This window comes from Myxine glutinosa, chromosome 2, assembly GCF_964187855.1.
Source record: "Myxine glutinosa chromosome 2, kmMyxGlut1.1, whole genome shotgun sequence".
NCBI lineage: Eukaryota > Metazoa > Chordata > Myxini > Myxiniformes > Myxinidae > Myxine > Myxine glutinosa.
In genome coordinates, this window is record NC_136262.1 from 264,354,347 (window position 1) to 264,370,704 (window position 16,358).

At 42.2% G+C, this 16,358-nt stretch overlaps 1 protein-coding gene across 2 annotated transcripts in view; it reads right to left on the reverse strand.

The window, feature by feature from the left end:
- The window catches only part of PYROXD2 (pyridine nucleotide-disulphide oxidoreductase domain 2), a 78,455-nt gene that overhangs the window by 17,698 nt on the left and 44,399 nt on the right, over positions 1-16,358 (reverse strand). For both annotated transcript variants that reach the window (XM_078772529.1, XM_068105740.2), the window contains exons 4-8: positions 15,900-15,973; positions 12,233-12,379; positions 10,622-10,775; positions 5,313-5,374; positions 2,927-3,024 (exon numbers count right to left, since the gene is read on the reverse strand). In XM_078772529.1, coding sequence (XP_078628655.1) covers positions 2,927-3,024; positions 5,313-5,374; positions 10,622-10,775; positions 12,233-12,379; positions 15,900-15,973 — 535 coding nt within the window. The remainder of the gene's footprint in view (positions 1-2,926; positions 3,025-5,312; positions 5,375-10,621; positions 10,776-12,232; positions 12,380-15,899; positions 15,974-16,358) is intronic.

Genomic DNA, 16,358 nt, shown 5'->3' on the forward strand with positions numbered 1-16,358 from the left:
TCGTAAAGTGCAATATAATTTGGTCCTAAAGCACTATTGAATTTCTATGGAACGGTTCTATAGTATTTGGTCCTAAAGTGCAATATAATGTGGGCCTAAAGTACTGTTGAATTTCTATGGAACGGTTCTATAGTATTTGGTCGTAAAGTGCAATATAATTTGGTCCTAAAGCACTATTGAATTTCTATGGAACGGTTCTATAGTATTTAGTCCTAAAGTGCAATATAATTTGGTCCTAAAGCACTATTGAATTTCTATGGAACGGTTCTATAGTATTTGGTCGTAAAGTGCAATATAATTTGGTCCTAAAGCACTATTGAATTTCTATGGAACGGTTCTATAGTATTTGGTCCTAAAGTGCAATATAATGTGGTCCTAAAGTACTGTTGAATTTCTATGGAACGGTTCTATAGTATTTGGTCGTAAAGTGCAATATAATTTGGTCCTAAAGCACTATTGAATTTCTATGGAACGGTTCTATAGTATTTGGTCCTAAAGTGCAATATAATGTGGTCCTAAAGTACTGTTGAATTTCTATGGAACGGTTCTATAGTATTTGGTCGTAAAGTGCAATATAATTTGGTCCTAAAGCACTATTGAATTTCTATGGAACGGTTCTATAGTATTTGGTCCTAAAGTGCAATATAATGTGGTCCTAAAGTACTGTTGAATTTCTATGGAACGGTTCTATAGTATTTGGTCGTAAAGTGCAATATAATTTGGTCCTAAAGCACTATTGAATTTCTATGGAACGGTTCTATAGTATTTGGTCCTAAAGTGCAATATAATGTGGTCCTAAAGTACTGTTGAATTTCTATGGAACGGTTATATAGTATTTGGTCGTAAAGTGCAATATAATTTGGTCCTAAAGCACTATTGAATTTCTATGGAACGGTTCTATAGTATTTGGTCCTAAAGTGCAATATAATTTGGTCCTAAAGCACTATTGAATTTCTATGGAACGGTTCTATAGTATTTGGTCGTAAAGTGCAATATAATTTGGTCCTAAAGCACTATTGAATTTCTATGGAACGGTTCTATAGTATTTGGTCCTAAAGTGCAATATAATTTGGTCCTAAAGCACTGTTGAATTTCTATGGAACGGTTCTATAGTATTTGGTCCTAAAGTGCAATATAATGTGGTCCTAAAGTACTGTTGAATTTCTATGGAACGGTTCTATAGTATTTGGTCGTAAAGTGCAATATAATGTGGTCCTAAAGTACTGTTGAATTTCTATGGAACGGTTCTATAGTATTTGGTCGTAAAGTGCAATATAATGTGGTCCTAAAGTACTGTTGAATTTCTATGGAACGGTTCTATAGTATTTGGTCGTAAAGTGCAATATAATTTGGTCCTAATGTACTGTTGAATTTCTATGGAACGGTTCTATAGTATTTGGTCCTAAAGTGCAATATAATTTGGTCCTAATGTACTGTTGAATTTCTATGGAACGGTTCTATAGTATTTGGTCGTAAAGTGCAATATAATTTGGTCCTAAAGTACTGTTGAATTTCTATGGAACGGTTCTATAGTATTTGGTCGTAAAGTGCAATATAATTTGGTCCTAAAGTACTGTTGAATTTCTATGGAACGGTTCTATAGTATTTGGTCGTAAAGTGCAATATAATTTGGTCCTAAAGTACTGTTGAATTTCTATGGATGGGTTTTATGGAACCTCTATAAATTATCTCTGGGATTTCTATGGAAAATGTTTTGCAGGTACCTCTTTTGATTTATAATTTATCCCTATATATTAATGTGAATACAACCTAAACCCCTGTTTGCTTTACCTATAGTTACCTGGCATTGTGCTGTCTGATTACCCTCCCCATCTTTACCCCAGATGCTTCTCCTGGCTCACGTGCTCTTTTGGCTTGCTAGTCATTCACTTAACTCCATTCCGTTTACTCCCACACTGATCTGAGTCTGACTGCAGTCCTGTATTACACGTCTTCTTTCAATCCTTCAAAAGCAGGCAGTGTATCACCATCTCATGTCTACCCGCAAACACATATCCACCCCTATTAACCAGGCCTAACCCAATCATCTTATTACTGTGTTTCTTCCCATCCTCTTGTCCTGTTCATTCATTCCCTTGCCCATTGTGTTTCACCTTGGCCCACTGCTGTACTGCCACCCCATTGCCCGTTTGCTTTCTGTCACGTCGATTTTGTAAAGAGATTTTTTTCTAAAAGCACTCAAAGGAACATTTCAATCAACGTCAGGAAAACCTTTCGCAATCTCACCTCGCGCTCTACTTTGCAGGTGGTCACGAAACAGCCGGATATGTTTCAATTTTGAACAACCTTGACGGTTCAGTCGTTCATCACGCTCTGCGAGCCGGTGGATCTGATCTGGCCTGGTTTTGCTTTGATCTATTCTCAGAGACCCTGCTGGGACTCCATCACTAACATGAAGGGCATTCAAAAAGTTCTATCAACTAAATACTCCCAAAGATATTCCAACGGTTATTTTTAATATACCTGTATACATTATTAGTAGGAACACATTACATTTGTAAAATTTATCAAAATAGTATGTTCTTTGGTGGTTATGGAGAAATATGTCAAGGGTTGTTTTTGAAAACATTTCCAATTTTTATGTTTATTTGTACTGAAAGTTTGATGTGTATTTTTGAATCAATGTTATGCCTTGATGTGTTTTTATTCATACGTCACACCTGTGTAAATGATGCGTCCCCCCCTGGTACGTTCAGTTCTCCGTGAGAATTTTCGTTAGGAAATGGAAGCAAATTTTTTTTCTTTTCACACGATTCGATGTTTGGTTGTATACATACTTGTGTATTACCAAGTGAATACATCCTCACAAGATAGCTCTGTTCGAGCCAAGAGAAATATGACGTCACATAAACGCAACACCGAGCAGGTAGCAAATGAGTGTTCATGCACAGGATGTGTACCATACCCGCTTCCTGACGCATAAGGACTCGTATTCGATCCAACCACCGAATCTGTGGCCAGAACTGCCTTCAACGGCTCCGATTCAAAATAGCGGTTCAGGATCTGTCACCCAAAATAAATAATAACAAAAAGTCACGCACAAGGATGCATCTCGCTCCCCCTTCCCAGCTTTCTCTATCAGCTCTACAAACGTTTTCTCTTTAATTAAAAACAGGAGTTCAAAATAGTTCTTTCAAAATCAGCGATGACATACAAACTACAGCGGGTCAGTGGAAAAAAATAATAATAACAAGCATTCTGAGTATTGCGCTGCAATACATGTCCCCTACCGGCAGTCTGTCGTCCGGAAAACTGTTGGTGAAATTACCAAGGGTTATTTATCCTCAGGTTCTGAATCGTTCCCAATCACTAATTACCTCAGGACGGGCTCACCTGTGATTCACACTCGGGACATCGATTTATACACCTTGCAGACAGGTCAGCAGAAGCACGAGAAAATACGTTGTTGATCAAGAACTTTTCGAGTCGCTAAATATCAGTAATTTATTATATTTTCCGGTTCACGATCAATGATCGATGTGTATATATATGTTGCTCGGCTTGGCTCCGCCCCTCACGAAAGCGCACGCTGTGTTGACGTTCGCAGACGAGGCTGAGGGCGCACGGTGCGGCTTGAGGAGAACTCTAGAATAAACAAGAGATATCCATTAAAAAAAACATTTTCGTTTAATTAACGATACCTGCCAAACCACGTGCCCTATCGCAAATTCGAAATGGACATTTTAGTAAACTGACATGCTGAACAGATCTGTGAAGTTTCCCCTCGATTGGATCAAAAATGACGGAGGAGCTCGGTTTTAAAGGTTCATGCTTTAAAACGTAATAACTCTGAAACCATGTGACGCATGACGTCATGCTCGCTGACTTTTTTGTTCGTCATGGGTATGCGATTCTGCCTGCAAAATTTGGTCTCGATCTGTTCAGCCGTTGCAGAGAAAAAGGGGTTGTCGTGTTTTCATGAAAACCAATATGGCGACCAAACCACGTGACCTGTGACGTCATAATTACTATTAAAATATTCCACAGACCGAGTCCCCCCTACGGTGAAAAGTTGATCTCAATCGGTCCAATTATTGCAGAGAAATTGTTTTTTAAAGGAAATTAAAACTTAAAATGGCACTGAGTTAAGGATCATCAGAATTATCAGAATTCCCAAAGTTCAAAGTGCCATAACTTTGTCAAAAATGATCAAAACGTCGTGAAGTTCGAACTTGATCTGTAACATATCATGAGGAAACCATGTCCCAAGATTGAAATCATTAGCATTAAGCGTTTAGAATAAAAGTCGGGAAAACTGTTCTTTGCGTGACGGACTGACGGACTGACGGACTGACGGACTGACGGACTGACAGACGGAGGGACGGCGTGCAAACCTATAGTCCCCTCCGGTGTACACCGGTAGGGGACTAAAAACATTATTACTATTCACCTCGGTCACCAAAGTTTTCACCGAAGGTTGTGTTTTCACCGATGCTCATTTTTGTGAACAGGATATCTCAAAACGTTTGGACAGATTCAAATGAAATTTGGTGGAGAGGTTGGGTGTGTGACAAGGAAGAATCGATTAGATTTTGGTGAAGATCCGGGTACTAGGATTTCTAAAGTAATTCTTCACAATTGTGAGGTTGGGCCAAAACCGATCTACAACATGATATCTCAAAACGTTTGGACAGATTCAAATGAAATTTGGTGGAGAGGTTGGGTGTGTGACAAGGAAGAATCGATTAGATTTTGGTGAAGATCCGGGTACTAGGATTTCTAAAGTAATTCTTCACAATTGTGAGGTTGGGCCAAAACCGATCTACAACATGATATCTCAAAACGTTGTGGACAGATTCCAACAATATTCGGTGGACAGGTTGGGTGTGTGACAAGGATGAATTGATTAGATTTTGGTGAAGATCCGAATCTAGATATGAGAATTATTTTTTAATTTCACAAGTAATTCTTCACCATTTAGAGAAAGGGCCATAAACGATACATGGCATATGATATTTCAAAAAGTTATGGACGACTTATGACTAAACTTTGTAGATGAGTTGGTTAGGTGACAAGAACAAGCCAATTAGATTTTGCTTCAGGTCCGGATCCAGATCCGGCATATCAGTGGATACAACATGTAAGCTGTTCAACCTTGCGGAGGTTTGCTATCTACCGAATGTTCTAGTTAATTATGTATCAGGGCTCAAAATGAACTCTTGCTGTGCAATGCACCTTCTCTATCACCACTCTTAAACCCACACCTTTAGGTCACCTTACGTGCATTCCACAATCAGAGCCCTCCCTCGAACTGTAACAAATGGGCTACCTGAGTCCCAACCGATCTGTACCTTGGCTGATGGCGCAGTGAGAAGCTCCATGAAAGATGGAATATCTTTTCCCAATGACTGGGCTAAAAACAAGGACAGACAACCAAATTAGGTGATGCACTATAGTCGTACAAGGCCTACTAGTCTACAAGACGTACGAGAACACAGGCTCAGCACTTCCTCAGACAAAAACCTACCAGTCCATGGGCCACAGTAAGAGTGACTGATACCATCAGGTGGTACAAAAAGAACTTCGTACCAGTAGTCTATGATGATTACCCAATGCCAAAAATGCATGCTGGACACTTAAAATAGGTAGCACTAATTGGTTCACCTGTCAAATCGCATTCGATTAGATTACCCTTATTGTTTATGAAATATTTCATGATTTATGGAGTAACCTTGTGGACAAGGAGGATGTACTACGTCATACCGGAAATAGCAGCCATTTGCATTTTGCTCAGATTGGTGTGTTGGCGTTGTTTAAAATTTCTTTTGAAAATCTGTCCTAATCCTCGTTTCTGTCCTCATCACAAAATGTATATTGTTTCAATGGGAATCATCAGGCATGAGAAAAAAAAAACATTTTTTCTTTTCTTGTTGAAATTTGAGAACATGGTGAATTTTTGAACACATCGACCAATCGCTAATACTTTGGTAAAGACGTTAAAAGTAACAAAATGTACCACAAAGTTAAAACATATAGCCAGCATCGTAATCTCAATCTGGGAGTAAGTCAGTAACCATGTTAGTGGAAGATACACATGCAATGATCCTATGTGTAGCCTTCTCCTTCGATATCAGTTGTGACATTTTTTTGTATACATAGTGTTACGTTTGTGGGGGGTAGGCATGAAATACCTTAGGGAAGTAGGAATGTGTAGGTTTTAGTATGGACCATGTGACACGAAGAAGAAGCCCATCTCAATGTACGAGGGCCAGTCAATAAGTAACCTTAAAATGGCGATATAAATTCGAGAAAGTAATGTGTGTAGTTGAGAATGTAATGTGTGTAAACACCAGAAATGGTTGCAGGAGTTGAGCACATGCTAAGGGAAATACGTTGCATTACGCTGGATGAAGTGGTCTCCGAATTGAACATTAGCCATGGTTCAACACACCATATCATTTACAACATGCTAGGGTTCCGCAAAGCGTCTGCAAGGTGGGTGCCCAGACAACTCATTCCCAAACTGAAAGAACGGCGAATGGACACAGTGAAGAACTTTTGTGACGTTACGAAACAGAAGGTGACACTTTCTTACAGCGTGTAGTGACGGGAGGAAAGCTGGGTCCACTACTTTCAGCCAGAAACGAAGCGGGCAAGCAAAGAGTGGCGCCATTCAACTTCACCGAAGCACAGAAAATTCCGGACGCAGCCGTCCGCTGGAAAAGTGATGCAGACGCTCTTCTGGGATAGCCGAGGCCCACTTGTAGAGCATTACATGCCCAGAGGGACCACAGTCACCAGCGCATCATACTGTGACATCCTTAAAAATCATCTGAAACCAGCAATTCAGATCAAAACGTCGTGGACTACTCACTACCGGTGTTTTGCTGCAGCATGACAATGCTCGGCCCCATACTGCCCGCACTACGGCTGCAACTATTTAGGATCTGCATTTTGTGTGTCTTCCTCATCCACCCTACTCGCCAGACCTCACCCCTTACCATATATTTGGGTCACTTAAAGAGGCTCTTCGTGGAACCACTTTCCGATCCGATGAAGAGGTCCAAGAGGCGGTGCACGAATGGCTACACAAACAGCCAAACGATTATTGTTTTTCTCGAGGAATCCAGGCCTTAGTAAAGTGCTGGAAAAAATGCATTGAACGCAATGGAGATTATGTTGAAAAATAACAGTTGTTACACATGTACACGCAATAAACAAGTTGTGAAAAATACTTTAAGGTTACTTATTGACTGCGCCTCGTACATAAGCAGGGTAAATGTTCAGGTTAAGTGTTTGCATGTCGCCATAAGGAGGGTGGTTTTGTGCTAATTAATTATAGGGCGTATGGTTAATAATCCCCAGTATGTATTGCCTCCCTGTGATTTTTCCCTAATGTTCTTTTCAAACTCAGCCAGCCAGGCGATGGGCGCCATTCGCCAACCATGCCGCCAGGGCCAACAGAAACAGCATTTGCCAATCGGCAAGGGAACCCCGCCCCTGAACATTCCCGAAGGATAACTAGTCCTCGCCTCGGAGGACCGGAATTGACAGGCCACGCCCCGAGCTTTGTCATTGGGTGTCAAGAATGGCCGTGATGCCACGCTCCAAAGGACGATTGGTTGGGCTGATTGGACGGCGCTGGGCGATTGGTCAAAAGGATGACGTGATTGAGATGCTCCAAGAGAAAGCAAGAGGAGACGACATTTTCTCCCTTTTGTTGTGCTGGCGTTTGTTGGAGGTGGTCGCATTCTCTCTCTTTTGTGCTGGCTTTAGAAGAGATCGGCTGTGTTTGCCTTTTGCTCTTGTCCTGATCCTGGCTTTGCATAAGGAACCGTCGCTTCGCTCGCTCTTTGTCTTTGTCTTTGGCGCGGTCACCCTAGAGAATGGCTGCGCTTCATGCCGTGTCCACTGGTGGAGCGAGTTCGGAGCTTTTGTGGAATGTGGAAAGATCGTGCAGACCGAGGGAGGTGCTCTTGCCTGCTTGCCTCGCACCAGCGGCTGGCTGTGGGCGCGACTTCACGCCAACGCGTTTTGCCGTGCGGTGAGTCGAGATCCGTTCGACGACCACCAGGCTTTCGAGGGCTGATTTGGGACGCCAGGCTGAGTACCGGCCTACACACCACACAAACACATTTTATTGTATTTGTCTTCCCTTGTCGTGTCTCTGTGTCCGTGTGGAGGGTCCCTCAGTTATAATTTAGTTTCACCTCACCATTCATTTCGTTTTTGTTATCCTTTCATTCATTTTCATTAAATCTTTTATTTTTGACATTTCATTCTTGTATTGTGAATTTTGCTGTCTTGTATTTGTGTTTGTGGGTCTAGCCATTAAACCCCATGTTGGCAGTCCGATCAGAAAAGGCTTCGGGTCTTTCCTGTGCGTGCCAAAGACAATTCTGCCAAGGTTTGAAGTACGCCTTGGAGTTGAAGCTCGTTTCGGTCATCTGTCACCCGGGGGTCTTAACCTGAGGACGCGACAATAGTCAAGGCTCATGTAAGAGCTAACGGATAGAACATATAATAAAAGGAGCGGGAGACAAGAGGGGGAAAAATAGGGAAGTACAACAACGGGAGAGAACACGGACATGGGGAGATCTGTGGAAGAGAGAGAGAGGGATGTTGCGGCGTACACGGAATAAACAAGATGGACACAACAATGATTTTCAGAAAAGAAAACTGGGAATTTAAAAGAAGTGGATTAGGGGTGTATTAATGGGGCTGGAAAATATCAAGGTTTTGGATGGGGAAAGATAAGAGATGCTGGTGAACAGCTGTTTTGAAAACCTGGAGGGAGGAGTGGGATTGAAGAGAGTGTGGGAGTTTGTTCCAGAGGTGGGAAAAAGAGGAATGAAAGAGTGAAGGTGAGCAGAGAGTCTTGATTTTGGCAGTTTCACCAGAAGAGGGTTGCTGACAGATCTTGTGTGTTCTGGAAGGAATATTTGGGGGAAAGAGCACAGACAGAGCAGGGGGAGTTAGGCCAAAGAGGAGTCAGTAGAAGACAGAAAGACCACCAACCTGCCTGCGGTGAGAGAGTTGTTAGTCCTTGAAAGACTTGTCCTCAGAGTTGAAAGGCCCTCAGAAACAACTTCATCGTGGGAGATTCCAATGATTCTGAAAGCTTTGGTTTCTACAGCGTGAAGCCGAGCTAGGTGTGAGGCAGGAGCACCAGCCCAGAGGGGAGAGCAGTACTCCATCAAGCTGCGGATGAAAGCTTTGTATGTGGTGAGGAGCTCAGTAGTGCCAAGGAAGGACTTCGCACGATGGAGGATGTCCAGTCAGCGACTGGCTTTGGAGGCCAGCTTGGGAATATGGTTTTCCCAGGAAAGATCATGAGAGATAGTGAGACCCAACAGGTTGAGTGACAGAACTTCTTTCATATGAGAATAAATTGAGATGTGGCACAAAAACAGAAGCAGACTCATAACATAAGAAAGGTAGGCACAACCATGGGCCACGATGTATGTACTGCTATTTTAGGTTTTCATGCCTTCACATGTTGTGACTTGGTTATCTTGTTCTCTGGACAGGGCAAACTTAGAGGCCTGAAGCTGAAGCAGCATAATTCATCCTTTCAAGAAGCATTCAATGCACTCGGCGAACAGTGAAGCATGACAGAGGAGATCTTTGCAACTCTCCAGGACTTCACATGCAAATTGTACGCTACTCGCACTACCATCAGCCATGTCAACGAGCTACTATACCACCTTTGGAGAGACAAAAGAGGAGGTGTAGAATCAGGCCAGCTTCCACCCTGCGAGGCGAGCCTACGTCAACATGCATAACGAGCGAACTATCAGATTTGTATTTGGTGACGCAGTTTGGTCCCCTATTCTGATGTGCCCAGTCCGCATAATAATGGTTGAACTCTAGGTTCTGATGGGCGGCTTCCTGTATGCTGGATAATAGGACCCCCTGCACTAGAGGTCATTTTGGACATCAGATCCTGCAAATGTGCAAAAAGTTGCCAATTGCTTAAGTGTCGGTGTCTGACCAATGGACTTCGATGCACAGAGGAATGCAAGCTACAGAACTGTACAAACATCATCATGGATGCGACTGAGAGAGATCCAGTCTCCGATGATGAAGCGGATGACGAGGAAGCTTATTGAACAATTGATGCCAAATCAAGGTAGATTTCTCATTCTGTCAGAGAACATGTAATTAACTTAATGAGGTGAACATTTGTTAATCTTTCACTGTCGCTACTGAGTTGAATGGTTTCAATATGGACAAACAAACGCAAGATGAGGAGTTTCAAGTTTGAAAAAAATTGCGATGAACTTTTGTCATGGGCGGTCGACTTTGACACTAATTCCCGAGCAGAAATCTACCACTTACAGCTGTCCAGCAAACAGTTCTGGAAACTAGAGACAATAAGCTTCTCAAATATCAGAATTTCACCTGGTACACCCTCATGGTACCAATCAGCTAAAGCCTGTTGTCTGGCCCATGGACTATACTTGGAACTTTTGAAGGTCAGTTTGTATGTAATACTACAATAACAAACACATGGTGTATTGACATGGTACAGCAAGTCCATGACAGCAGGTTAGGAATTTCGTACTGAGATTCCAAAAACTGGACATAAAAACACTCGAGTCAAACAGCTCATGGCACGATGTTACTGACAAGTCACTCAACTATTTGCACATCTTACCGGTTCTAAACAAGGGTCTTAGGCCTTTCAACGCCTGCAGGGTCTTTCGAGGTGACCTTTGAAACAGGCCGGGAATGTCTGGTGGTGGAGAATCCAGCAAAGGGTCCATGGCTGTCACAAATCGCTCCATTGTTTGTACATACTCAGGATACATCTGAAGGCACAAATAAAGCCCAATCAAAAGTGTTACCAACAAAATGAGGAAAGAGAAAGAACATTCGGAGATTGCCGACCCTCGCAAGGACTTGTTTTGTGTGGAAAATAAATGGAAGAATTTACTCAATGAAAGGTCATTAATTGAAAATAAAAGGTCTGAATGGTCTAGTTATAAAGATCAAAGGTCTGAAAAGTTCCAAAGGTCAAATTGCCTGAAGGTCTAAAGGTGTAAAGGTTGAAAGGCCTGAAAAGATCTAAAATAGTCGAAATGGTCTAAAGTGTTTTAAAAGTTTGAAGGTGGTCTAAAGGATGTAATTTAAGGTCTAAAGACTCAGAATTCTCCAAAGGGGTGCAAAGGGTCTTACAACGTACAAAAAGGGTCTACAGTCAACGTGGTCTAAATGGTAGAAAGGAGTCTAAGGGGTCTTAAGTGTTCTAAAGGGGTAAATAGGGTCTTGGGGTTCTAAAGGGTCCAACAGAAACTAAAGGATTTAGGGGGTCTTTAGGGTGTAACGGGGATCTAAAGGGTCTTAAAGGGATTTAGGGGTCTTAAAGAGACTTTGGGTTCCAAGGGGTATTTGGGTTCCATGGGGTCTCAACGTATATAGCGGTCTAATTATAGTACACCTCCTCATGTTCTGTGCGGACAAACAGACAAACAGATCCCAATGCAATATCCTCCCCTCTGGTGAGGGTAACTTGAACGACAATCGGAAGAGAGCATACCTCCACCAGGCTGAACAGTTCACGTTTTGTATCACAATGAAAGGCCGGATCTGGATCCGAACCTGAACCCCAAAAAATCAAATCGGCTTGTTCTCGTCACCGAACCAACTCATCTACAACGTTTTGAAATATCGTGCTATGTATCGTTTTTGCCCCAATCACTCAATGGTGAAGAATCACTGAAAAAAAATTCTCCTGTCCGGATCCGGATCTTCCCAAAAATCGAATCAATTTGTCCTTGTCGCATGCCCAACCTGTCCAACCCTGCCCCATGCCCACTACGTTTCCTCCAAATCCATCCATGACTTTTGGAGATAACCTGCTCACACACAGACAGACGGACAAACAAGGGTGAAAACACATCCTCCGTTTTTTTCTTCGGTGGCGGAGGTAATAAACTCTTATTGAGCCCCTTCCCATGAGTATGCGCTGTGAGTACACGCCGTGAGTTGTGTGCTCACTCGTATGTTCAAGCCCTATAAACTATTTGTTCATTGTTTCCTAATGACCCTGTCATTCATGTAAGAGTATATTTCTAATCTGCTCATGCCATTATTAATCATGTGATGTATGTGGAGCTCCTTGTCCACTTCAAACCTTACAAACACCAATGCTTTGTGACAATTAAGAACCAGAAAAACCTTTATTCCATCAATATACATGATCCTGACGATGTTATATTAAACCCTTTTCCACCATGCCAAGAATCAATGAAATCGTTCAGCTCACCTGAGCATCACTGAGGGAGAACTGAGCGATGCTCTTCTGGTTTTCCTGCATGTCTGAACCCAAGAGCAGATAATGGCCAGCTTGTGTCCCATCCAGCAATGGACAGAACGATACGCATGGGCGGGGAAGCAGAGTGAGGCCATGACGCTGCAAATGAATGGAGATCACAAAAGGTAAAGTTAAAAGGAGGAAGGAAGAGAGGGACATGTACAGCAGTGACCTGCATAGTCCATTATTCTCATAAAGAAGTTCAGTTACTCAAACGTTTGGTCTTCGCTATCAGCCATTTTATCTTTCTTGGGTAAACCACAATCTGAGTTTGGCATCCTCAATCGTACAAAGTGTTTCCTTGGTACACCTGAGCCTTTATCCACCTTCATCTGGAACTTGATGGAGGACTGCTCTCCCCTCTGGGCTGGCGCTCCTGCCTCACACCATACTGAGGTTGATGCTGTGGAAGCCAAGGCCATCAAAATCATTGGGATCTCCCGCAATGAAGCGGAGTGTCGGGGCCTATCACTTTCACATCACAGACAGGTCAGTGGTCTCTGATTTCGACCGCCTCCTTTCTGGTCTTGCACCCTCTTACCTCCCCGTGCTTTGTCCCAAAACCCCACTCCCCCAGGTATCTGCAGGTCGCACGTAGTCTGCCAGTAACCTTGTCTAATGAAACTCCCCAAATCCACAATCACTGTTCACTTCCACTCATTCGTTCCTTCTTTTCCCCGTTTATGTATACAACTTCCTCGGCCTATTCAATGTCATTCTTCCTTCCAGGGGTTCAAGACAGCTGTTGACCACCATCTCAGGTCATCCACGACACACAACCACGATTTATTCTACCCTCATTAACCCTTCCCAAACCCAACTCTTTCCAGGTTTCTTTTCACTTCTGTGACTCAGTTTGTGGATGTAGCCATCTTGTTCACTCCCCTCTGTCCTCCCCTTGCTCTAACTCTTACCCTTTGTCTCTCCAAATCTCCCTCTGTTTTGTCTCACAACCCTGCTGTTGGTCTTTCCCCCTCCATTTCTACTGATCCTTTCATTTGTTTGCGTCCTGACCAGTTCTGTGTTCTTGCAACTCCACAGGCCTCAACACTATATACAAAGATAACACACACATGCACCGCACACACACGTACCACACACACGCACCACACACATACATGCATGTTCGGAAAAAAAGACATTTTGCGAAAGTCCCCTTCGGACCTTCGATGATAGATTATATACTACTAGTGAGGTACCCATGCTCCACACGGGTGGGAGGCCAGAAGCAAACAGACAATGCAGGAACGGCGAATGCTAAAGCATGAAACCAATAAATTCCACATTCCTGTAGCACTTTCAGTCACACGTAAGACATGGACAGCAAGTTTGTGAAGGACTTCCATGAAAAACGTACCCGTTTGCAAACAAACAGGTATGTTTGTTCCATATCCAGTCAATGGCGAATCTGCATGTGGTGATCCACGAATTCACGTTTAGAAAGTAGAACAGCATTCCGTCATTCACTTGAACTCGATATCTCTTTTTTCATTCCAAACAGCATAAATCCAATCACAAATGAAATAACATTAACATGAAAAATAAACTTTTAACAACATTCGTGACATAAACAAATATTTAAATCCTGATGTGAAGTTCCGTACGGCTGGGTGAATACAATTACGAATTCAAAATCGTAATTGTATTCACTCAATTCCAATCATCAATTGATACTTTAACAAAACGATTAACACGATTAACGTTTAAGGATTTAACATTACGATTGAATGACGGTTGTATTTGGATATTATCAAACCCGCGCATTGCCGTCATCTGTCCACTTCCTCATTCGCTGCAGGTTCGTAATTCTTATCAAAATCTAAACAGTATTTGTAGAATTTCAATAAAATCCACATCACTGTTCATATCGGGAAATATTATTCCATCGTGTTTGGAAAAACTGGAAAATTGGGGGAAAAAATTGGAAAAACAATATAGGCTATTTTACTCCAAGGGGTCCCAGGAATACCCACCCAAAATATATTTGTGATCGGTTCAGCCGTTGTTGCGGTACCTTCAAACGGACAGACGGACATCTGGTGAATTATAGTAAGATGATTTGGATGTAATCCGGTGGCAGATACAGAGTGGTGGCACTAGTCAACTTTGTCTTTGTGCGAGTCAATTATGTGTGTGTTTACAGGATACACACATGGTGAGAGGTGTTGAGTTACTTTTTAATAGCACATTAAATGTGTGTTTTCCAATCACTCTTTTTCCAATTCACGTTTTCCAATTTCGAATCACGCACATCTTTTAAGAGTGTTTCAAAAGCGCGCTCCCCAATCGGCCTATCACCAGATTTTGTCGCAGGTTCTGACCTCAGTGCCCTTCCTCATTCTTGTATTAACAAAGGAACGGCTGGGCAAGTCAGCTCACTGGTTCGCCACTCTTGTCATTAGTTATCGTGAATCTGCCAAACTGTTGGGCTTGGGAAGAACACAAGGAACGGCAGAAACTTCCAAAACACAAGAAATTCCATTACTGACAATCAATTTTTCAAAATTTCCTGAGGGAGGACCTCCAGATCCCTGCCCCCCATTTTCGGCGCTGTGGTCCTTCGTTCACACCCCCTCTTTCACACTTCTTTCAGCCCCCCACTCTTTAAATTCCTGAATCCGCCCCTGCTTATGAGTATTTCTTACAGTCTCTTAAGACTCATTGAGGAGGCAGTTTGTCAGGAAATCACATAGTAACCGCTTGACTTCCAAAGATAATCTACACCTCAACTGACAGGCTTTGGGAGCTGTATTGACATGGGCATACTTATTTTTCGGCAAGGAGTGGGTTGGGTGCAGGTGACGTGATAATTCCTTCCCCTACAGAAGAGGAAGAGGTGTTCTAAAGCTCTGAGAGTGTTGTATTTATTATGTGTCAGCTCTTACACGAGCCTCGACTTTATATCCAAAGAAAAAAAAACAAACAAAAAAAACTTTACAACCGATAACTTCCCCGATATATATATGGATTGGACGTGGTGGAACCGGCCCTGGCCTCCACGGTCTCCCGATGTGATGGCCTTAGACTTGTTCTTGTGAAGGTTTGATAAAGGTTTGTTTTCCAAACCCGTTTGTTCACATTGAAATACTTTGTGCATGGATATCAAATTGCATCAGCAGTGACGAGGGATTTGTTGGCCAGCACATGGATTGAAGTGGATCATTGCTTGAATCTGCTACGTATCACGAAAGGTGCACATATTGAGGTGCACTGAAGAATACAAAAACCTGAATGAACTATGCGATTAAATTCAGAAAACCGCATCATTGTAACTCTTTTGGTTTGGTTGTCATAAAATTTTAAAACTGGAACAAGACTTTGTGGACACCCTGTACTTCGTTCTTAAATCTTAAATTATCTTCATCTAATCCATGATAGGTTTATCCAATCTAATTTTTTGAATAAGTCAATAAGTTATTAAACTCAATTTACTTTCTTCTTTTCTTTATAAGGGGGAAAAAGTGAAAAAGTAAGGGCGGAAGATTAAGAAAAGTGAGGATCTCGGCCGGCATTTCACGACATGATCAAGAATGGCTGTGACGCCGATCACTACATCATATTAAGGTTGTTATTACTATTCTAAAAGCACCAAAGATGTGACCCATCAGTACATTTTTACCTCCAGCTGCAATTCTTCATAGATTTGTGGTCTCAGCAAACTCAGAAGGTAAGAAGCTCGAGAAAACTTGAAACCTGAATCACAGAAAGGTTCAACATGGATTCTCAAACCCCACAAACCACTCTCAAAACCCACAAACAGGGGAACAACTCTCAAACCCTACAAACTGGGGGACCACTATCAGAACCCTCAAACAGGGGAACAACTCTCAAAACACACGCAGAGGAGAACCACACACAGAGACAGAGAGACAAAGAGACAGAGGACCTTTGAGGTCCTTTTATAACAAAATTATAAAAGTGTGTGTATGTACAATTTACAAATCAAAAATCCCAACAAAACAGGAGAAAATATGAAAGCGAGGAAACAACGAGAGTATAACAATGAATCAGTTCATTTTTACAACAACATAAAATAAAGCAATACTACGAAATATAGAAAGTCTTGATTATTTAAGAA